The 8,445-nt window shown below is 37.5% G+C and overlaps 1 protein-coding gene across 1 annotated transcript; it reads left to right on the top strand.

Moving 5' to 3' along the window:
* Positions 1-4,716: 4,716 nt before the first annotated feature.
* LOC137734232 (receptor-like protein 7) lies at positions 4,717-7,868 on the top strand. The gene has a single exon (XM_088696444.1). The coding sequence runs from the start codon at positions 4,741-4,743 to the stop codon at positions 7,606-7,608; it is 2,868 nt and encodes a 955-aa protein (XP_088552570.1). The 5' UTR covers positions 4,717-4,740; the 3' UTR covers positions 7,609-7,868.
* The last annotated feature ends 577 nt before the right edge of the window (positions 7,869-8,445 follow it).

Raw genomic sequence — 8,445 nt, 5'->3', positions numbered from 1 at the left:
TTAATCCGTTTTGGGGGGTCACTACCTATTTGGTTACTTTCTCAGGGGTGACTCTGCTTGGTTAATCCGCTTTGGGGAGTCAGTACCTACTTGGTTACTTGCGTAGGCTTCGGCCGAACGATGTCTCTCTAACTCTAGTTTGAATGTAGCCGTGATTGTGGCTTCAAGAACTTTGGAGTGTTGATTTAGAAAAGTCTTTGGATGTATGTGTGACTCCTTTGGAGTTTGCAAGGTTTGGTAGCGATTTCTTATGAATGAATTATATTCAAGGTTTATAAATTGTGAATGACAGCTAGTATTATCAATGTATCATTTACTTTATATTATTTGTCGCTCACACAAGTTTAGTAACTTATCCGGGTTGTTGTTTGCCGGTGCACCATTCCGATGGTGTAGGCACTGATCTTACAGGTAACAAGTCTGAGTAGCCTTCGAGAGGCTCGTAGGTGGGGTAGCAGTACAGTTATCAGAGATTTGGAGTGCTAGGTTACCCCTATATATTATCTTGTACCTTATTTTGGGACCTTCTTTTGAGCACCTCAAACTTGTTCTTAGTAAAGCAAAGATTATGCTTCTTTTTGGGATGTACATATTTGTAAATAGATTATGAAGAACGTAGCCACCTTCCTTTTATTTTGGGTTGCAGTTCAAGTATTTTATTTTGTATGGTGTATATTGTTCAACGAATGTTATTTTTTTTTCCTTGGCCACGTGTCGATTTTCGACGTTTGTCGGGATCGGGGCGTGACAAGTATGGTGTGAGAAATCAAGAACATGGTTGGGTTTTTATAGAATAAAAAAAAATAATTTTATTTCCCTTTTTTCATTTTTAACGTCAAATTAATCCTTACAACTTGATTTTTGTAGTATTGAATCCGAGTACTAGAAAGCGCCACATGCACCGACGGTAAGGATCTTTTTATTTTTTTAACTGTTGAAAATCCAACGGTCCATATCATCAGACATTTTAAAATTCGACGGTTGATATCGAGCCATGTCATATAGAATTGTTGGGCTCTTCTATTAAGGCTGCTGTAGAGGATCTCACACCAGCAGGCGTTGTTGGCTCCACGGGTGTTGATTAGGCACAATCATCGGGTCGGTTGACCTGGTTAGGTGTCACAACCCGGGCTCGGGGTTGGTAGAAAGTTTGTATAATTTAGCGCTCGGGATCAAGTGGTATCAGTATAGAATGGGATGTACGAGATTTGTTGTTATACGAATTAACAGGTATAGTTAAAGTGCTTTACATTGCATTCATGCACTGTTATCAATAATGATTTGATACCTAATTGTGTATGATGCCATGACACCTAATCTAGTTTGGTTAATTTACTATGTTAAGGTTATGTTCGTAGTGAGTTGTTGAAGTTCACGCCTTTATTGTTATGCAGGTTTTTTTTTTTTTTTTTTTTTTTTTTTTTTCTTTTTTTGTGTAGCCTTGTAAAGAATTCTTGAGTTTCTTTGTCCAAGAGGAATTTATTTTCATCAGGTTTTAGTTTATTTTTATCTCATATTCCAGATTCGGGTTGAGTTTTCTAGCAACCTGAGTCCGGAGCATGGCAGAATGGTGAATTAGAAACCTTGGGAAAGAAGTGTTGGAAAGGATTTGCGAGATATAAATATATATATATATATATATATATATATATGTATATATAAGTATATGTGTGTGTGTGTCTGAAATTTGAAAGGTTTGTAAACAGTGGATTTTTGGACGTTGATACCTCTGGTAATATGCAAAGTGTATGGAATAGGCTTGAATATAGAGCTAGTTTTTGCATGTGGTGTTGCAATGGCATATTAGAGTTCTATGGAGAAAGATGTATAGTTTGACTGACTTGTTTTAGTGAAATGGGTTAGAAAGGAATTATGAGGAGACCAAAGAGACCTGAAATGTGGACTTGAGCGGAATGGCAGCGATCATCAATTAAAGAAAAAAAAGAGAAAAATGGAGTTGTGTTTTCCTTAAGCGTGAGATGAGGGGATAGGTTTGATGTAGTTTGTAAGTTAGGTTGATGTAATGAAAAATAGAAGGCTCTTAAAAGTGCAGAAATGAGGGGAAGTTTAAATAATTTCTGCGAAGGGAATTTCTGCAGAAAATATTGTCAGTTAGTTGGGGATTAGAAAGTTGAACAGGACGATAATTTGACTTGGTATGGAGTTTCCAACTAGATCTTTGGTGCTGGATTAGTCTTTGAATAGTGATCAACTATATACCAAAATTTGTGATGGTATTTTGAAAGGTGGCATATCCCTGGAACTTCCAGAGGGAATGAAATAAAAGCTTCTTATTGAAGATGCATGGAGATGAAAATAAGGGCCCAGGGCATAGTGGGGATGAAAATCACAATTATACACTCTTGGTGAAAAATGTAGAGAAAGGGTGGGTGGGAGTGCCATAATTTGGTGACTGGGGATGCAATTACTGGAATGAGAATTGTGGTTGTTTTGTGGTAGAATTCAAATATAAGAAAAGGACAGTTACATATTTACTTATGTAAAACTAGGGATGCTCTTAACTACTTGAGTTACAAGCCGTTAGTAAAATTGTTTTTGGACGAATGTTTACTTATGTGAGCTCGGAGTACGTACAATATAGATAAAACCAAAGATAATTAAATATTTGCAACTGCACAAGATCAACAATAGTATGTTAAGGCCAAGCGCGAGGTCGATTATTATTTAATTGCTATGCAAATGTTAAGGGTCGTTAGTTATTTTAAAAAAAATTGTTCATTCTATGGCATGACTTAATCCATGGTCATGCATTAAATCGCGTATCCATATATGAAATTATATTACTAATCCCACATTCAATTAAACACATGTATAGAAACTCATTTGAGTGTGGAAGAATTGTGTGGTAGCAGAAATTCACTGCCTTCTGTTTTGACAAACTTGTACCTACAAAACAATCAACACCTTTGATCAAAAATCTAAAGCTTACCCGCCCACGAGGTGGGGAGGGGGGTTCAACAAATGAATCTTCGATGCCTAAGTTAGTTTCTCCAAAAAGAACGAGTTTTTAGGGTTTGTACGCGTTCCAAAAGCTTATCGAACTTTAGAGGTGATGAGGGTATTTATAAGAGATGGTTGCCAGTCATGGTGTAGGGATTTGCCCTACACATGATGACTTCCTATTGGCCAAATTATGTCATCCGTAGGATGCGCAAGGAAATGATGTTTCCAAGATCTTAATTAGGAGATAATATCTTGTTAATATCTTGGAATGATGATGGGAATATCCATAATTGATTGTGATAGGAATTCCTTACTTGATATGGTTGATCTTCAATTAGGATTAAAGATATGATTTGGTAATTAATTCTAATCTTTAATACCTTTGATTTTTTTCATGCCACGAGTGGGGGAGCTTTGAGTAGTTGTAGTCCGCTGATTGAACTTCCAGGGATGCTCAGCTGCACATAGGAATACTTGAGAGCTCTGCCCATTTAATGAGGGTAATCTTGTCTTTCTCAAGTTTCAGTCCACGTGTCCCTTTTTGAATTTTTGGGATTATTTTTTGTTCCACAAATTGTATCAACAAGAATTAGCTACACTACCTAGAGACATATGTAGTTGGAGGCCGTTTCCCCATGGTTGGGGCCTCAACTCCAAGTCAAAGTATTTTTTTTTTTTTTAAGAAACGATATTATTTATACTAAGGGGGTGGGGGAGTGGGCTAAGTCTCACAATGGACTAACAATAATGTGGTTCAAATTCACCTTTGGGTAGAATCGAGCCTAAAACCTTTCATTTAAAAGTAAAGAGAAATACCACTAGACCGTATTATTAAGTGGCAACTCCAAATCGAAGTATTAATTCTCTCTTCCTTGCTTTCTCTTGAGTTAATGAGATATTTCTTTTCTGATGAGAAAAGGACTTGCAGTTTGAAAAATGCAACATAGACCAAAACCAAAGAACAAGTTGAATTTTCAAACTGCAACACCTGTCAAACTCCAACATGAGAATAGTTGCACTCTTGAGTTAATGAGAAATACCACTACAAGAATTGAAACTAATGACTCTAATGCCTTAATTTGCGGCTGAGAGTCCGAAACTTTCATTCCCTTCACTATCTGGTGGTTTGAGTCTAGGCTTGTAAACGTACAGGTTGGGTTTATTGGGTTTGGGTCAGGTTTCACCTGATTCGTTTAGCTAACGGGTCACTTACACTCGTCCCGTTGAGCTAACGGGTCACTTAAACTCAACCCATTAAGCTAATAGGTCGCCCATTTCACCTGTTAACAAATTTTTTTGTTTTATTTATTTTTTATTTTTTTTGTTCTAATACAAATTACACATATTTTAATCAAGATTTCAAGCATGAAGGTCCAACACATTTAGACACATTTAGAAGTACCCAAATACAAAGTTGATACGTCTTGCAATTGGCCATACAAATATGATAAAACCTTACAAGAGTGTCAGTACAAATATCATAAACCCTTACAGAAGGAACTCATGAGATAAACTATATGTGTGTCTATGCAAAAATCATCTCAAAAGTTGAAGATTTGACTTCAAAAATTGACTCACGAATCAATTAGTCAAGAGCATCTTTTACGCATGTAGAAGATATGATGCACTTGTCCCCATTACATCCGTGTCTATCACTTTTTAGAAATTAATTTGCGGAAGAATTTTATACTGATGCCAGTCTATAAATAGTTGTGTCACTTTGCACTCCATACATAGCTAAGAGTACAAAACAAAAAAAATCAAAAGATTGTTGTTATGGGGTTACTTGATATCTCCATCATTCGCATGGTTTCAAAACTAGTACTAGTTTTGTTGTTGTTTCATCATGTGGTTATTGCTACCTCTTCCTACTCTTCGCAGAAGCAGTATCCATCTTGCCCTGATGGGGAGAAGTCCGCCCTGCTGCAATTCAAAGACAGCTTTACTATTGACAAATCTGCTTCTAGATCTACCGATGCTTATCCAAAGGTTTCATCATGGAAACCAGCTGAAGGAGGAAATAGCACCTGCTGCTCATGGGAAGGTGTCGAGTGTGATGAGAAGACGGGTCATGTGATTGGCCTAGATCTTGGTAGCAGCTGTCTCCACGGCTCTATCAACAGCAATAGCAGCCTCTTCCGCCTTGTTCATCTTCAAAGGTTAAATCTCTCTGACAATAACTTCAATTACTCTCAAATTCCTGCTAGCATTAGGAATTTTCCAAGCCTCACTCATCTTGACCTCTCTACCTCTGTCTTTTCTGGTCAAGTCCCTTCTGAACTTTCACTGTTATCCAAGTTGACATACCTTAATCTAGCTCTCAATCTCGATAGATTGTCAGAAGATAAGGATCATCAGTCGTCAGAAGAGGAGAATTATCCCTTGTTGAAACTTGAAGCATCAGATCTTGGAAGCCTAGTGCAAAACTTAAGTAGTCTCGAAGTGCTTTCTCTCAGTTTCGTAAATGTATCTTCGGCAATTCCTCATTCCATGGCTAATTTATCATCTTTGACAGCCCTCCACCTCAGGGCCTGTCACCTGTTTGGTGAATTTCCAGTGAGAATTTTCCAACTGCCAAACCTAGAATCTCTTAGTGTGAGATACAACCAAGAATTGACTGGATATTTTCCTGAATTTAATCAAAGCAGTCCTTTCATCTTACTGAAAGTCGGCTTTACTGGCTTTTTTGGAACAATACCCTCTTCAATTCAAAACCTTCATTCACTGCAAAACTTCGATGTGGCTCAAAGCAATTTTTCGGAAGGGTTGGTTCCATCTTTTCTCGGGAATCTTAGGCAGCTCACTTATCTAGACATTTCAGCCAATAAATTTGGAGGTCCAATTCCTGATTCCTTGGCAAACCTTACCCAACTGGCAACTTTTAGGATTAGTACGAGTCGATTAACTGGTCCAATCCCATCTTGGTTAGGCAACTTTAGCAAACTAGAGTACCTAGATTTTGCTTTTAATAGATTAAATGGTTCAGTTCCTGCGTCATTTTCAAATCTCACAAATCTTCAAATCCTTTATCTACAATTGAATAGTCTGAGTGGTGTTGTAGAGTTTCAAATGTTTCAAAATCTACAATTTCTTTTCCAACTTCAATTAAGTTGGAACAGTTTAGAATTTGTCACTGTGAATTCAACAGTTCAACAGTTCACCGTTCTTGGATTGAGTAATTGCAGCCTAACAGAGTTTCCATCCTTCTTACAATATCAGAAGGGGTTGGAGCGTTTGGAAATTGCTGGAAACAAAATCCGAGGCCAAGTACCAAACTGGATGTGGAACACAAGCATAGAAACTTTGGTCTATTTAGACATAAGTGGAAACTTCTTTTCAGGCCAATTTCCGCTTGTCCTTCCTTGGGTGAACCTGGTAGGCATAACGTTTTCGTCCAACATGTTTCATGGATCACTACCGGTACCTCCTCCAACTATGCTAGAATATACAGCTACAGACAACAACTTTACTGGAGAAATCTCATCATTGCTTTGCAATATGAAAAATCTTCAGTTGCTTGACTTGTCGAAAAATAAGTTGAGTGGCATGCTTCCTCAATGTCTCGGAAACTTTAGTGATGATCTGACTCTTTTACTTCTTGGAAACAACTCCTTTCACGGAGTTATTCCTCAGACATACAATAGCGGAAGCAGTTTGAGGATGATTGACGTGAGTCACAACAAATTGCACGGGCAGATACCAAGGTCATTGGTCAATTGTGCGAGGCTTGAGTATCTTGTTTTGTCAAACAATCAATTCAATGATGTTTTTCCCATTTGGTTGGGGACTCTTCAAGAGTTAAAACTTTTGGCAATGCGCCATAATAGATTCTACGGTGTGATTGGAAAATCTAGAAAGAATGTCGATTTCCCCAAGTTACGCATTCTTGATTTGTCTCACAATAATTTTACTGGCGCCGTTCCATCTATGTTTCCAAGTATTATTGTTAACAAGTCAGCATATATGTTCACAGACGTAGCTTATGATGCCAGTGGAGCCAGGATTATTAGATATGCTGGTTACGCACTCACACTAGCAACAAAAGGTTTGGAGCAATACTATCCAATGATTCGAGAAGAATTTGCATCCTTTGATATCTCCAGCAACAAATTTGAAGGGGAAATTCCAGACTTCATTGGGAAGCTTAAGGAGCTTCGTTCGCTGAATCTTTCCCACAACATTCTCACTGGTTCTATACCATCATCCTTCGGAAACTTGACGAAGCTTGAATCGTTGGACCTTTCACAAAACAAGCTCTCAGGACAGATCCCCCAACAACTGAGGCAACTTAATTTTCTTGGCAGTTTCAATGTGTCTCACAACAATCTCACAGGTCCTATACCACAAGGAACGCAGCTTACTTCATTGAATATCACTTCATACGAGGGAAACCCAGGGTTGTGTGGAGATCCATTGCCAAAGAAATGTGGAAAGTCTAAGGCCCCTCAACGTCCACCATCAACCGTAGACGATGGTGATTCTAGCTCAGCGGGAATATTTGAATTTGATTGGAAAATTGTTTCGGCCGGATGTGGAAGTGGGTTGATTGTGGGAGTAGTTCTTGCAGATGTTGTGATCACAAGGAGGCCCGATATGTTTCTTAAGATTGTTGGAATGATCAGACAAATGATCTGGAAAATTTAGAGTACAAGTGGTGGGCGTAGAAATTGAGTTTGTCACAATGTTATGCATTTGTTGTTGTCGTTTGTTTTCTCTGTTGTGGTTTCTTTCCTTCTCTTTCTATATGTTTAGTTGTAAGTTTGTTTCACGTTATGTATGTTCCCCTATTTTCTTGTATTTTAGCTTTCTTTTCTTTATTCTCTCTTTATTTTAAGGGGTAAGGTTTATGTCCTCCCTGACTAGGTGTAACCTTTTTATTTTATTCAATAAAATTTTTCCTCATACCGTTAAGGTTTCTTTAAAAAGAAGGAAAGAATGTACTTGTGCTTTTTAGCTTTTAGCTGATTGTGTTGTTCAAATTCAAGACTTTGCCCTATATATCATAGTGTTTTAAGTTATATCAACATTTGTTTGTACCGTCGAGTTCCTTTAACAAAAAAAAAATGGAGATGAAAGTAATGTAAATAAAGATAGTAGAGTGCTGCATGTTGTCATGGATTCGGATTTTCTGAAATTAGAATAAAAGCAGCTATGTTTATTTAAAAGGATTCAATATTGATTCGATTAATTGGAGACATTTTTTTCAATCAAATGAAATCGAAACTGTCCTATGCCTCAGTATCTAAGAATACTTGTACAACAGTTAGAAATTTAAGAGTAATGTTGTCTAAAATTCTAAAACTAGAGCTACGAAATTTGTACAACATTTCGTTCCAATCATCGAAGCGAATGAATTAGAATCGTGAAGTACAAGGGAACTGGTTTTGAAGAAACTGCTTGTAAACTGAATATTAACATCCATCGGTTGTGCAATAGGCAACAAATGCAAAAGGGCTGGCGGACTTGAAGTGCAGAAACATG

The sequence above is a fragment of the Pyrus communis genome, chromosome 7 (assembly GCF_041283825.1).
Source record: "Pyrus communis isolate YQ-2024b chromosome 7, ASM4128382v1, whole genome shotgun sequence".
Classification (NCBI taxonomy): Eukaryota; Viridiplantae; Streptophyta; class Magnoliopsida; order Rosales; family Rosaceae; genus Pyrus; species Pyrus communis.
This window is presented reverse-complemented; position numbering and strand designations above follow the sequence as displayed.

What these genes read in the sequence shown, in the direction of transcription:
- LOC137734232 (XM_088696444.1), top strand. Translation starts at nt 4,741, where the DNA reads ATGGGGTTACTTGATATCTCCATCATTCGCATGGTTTCAAAACTAGTA.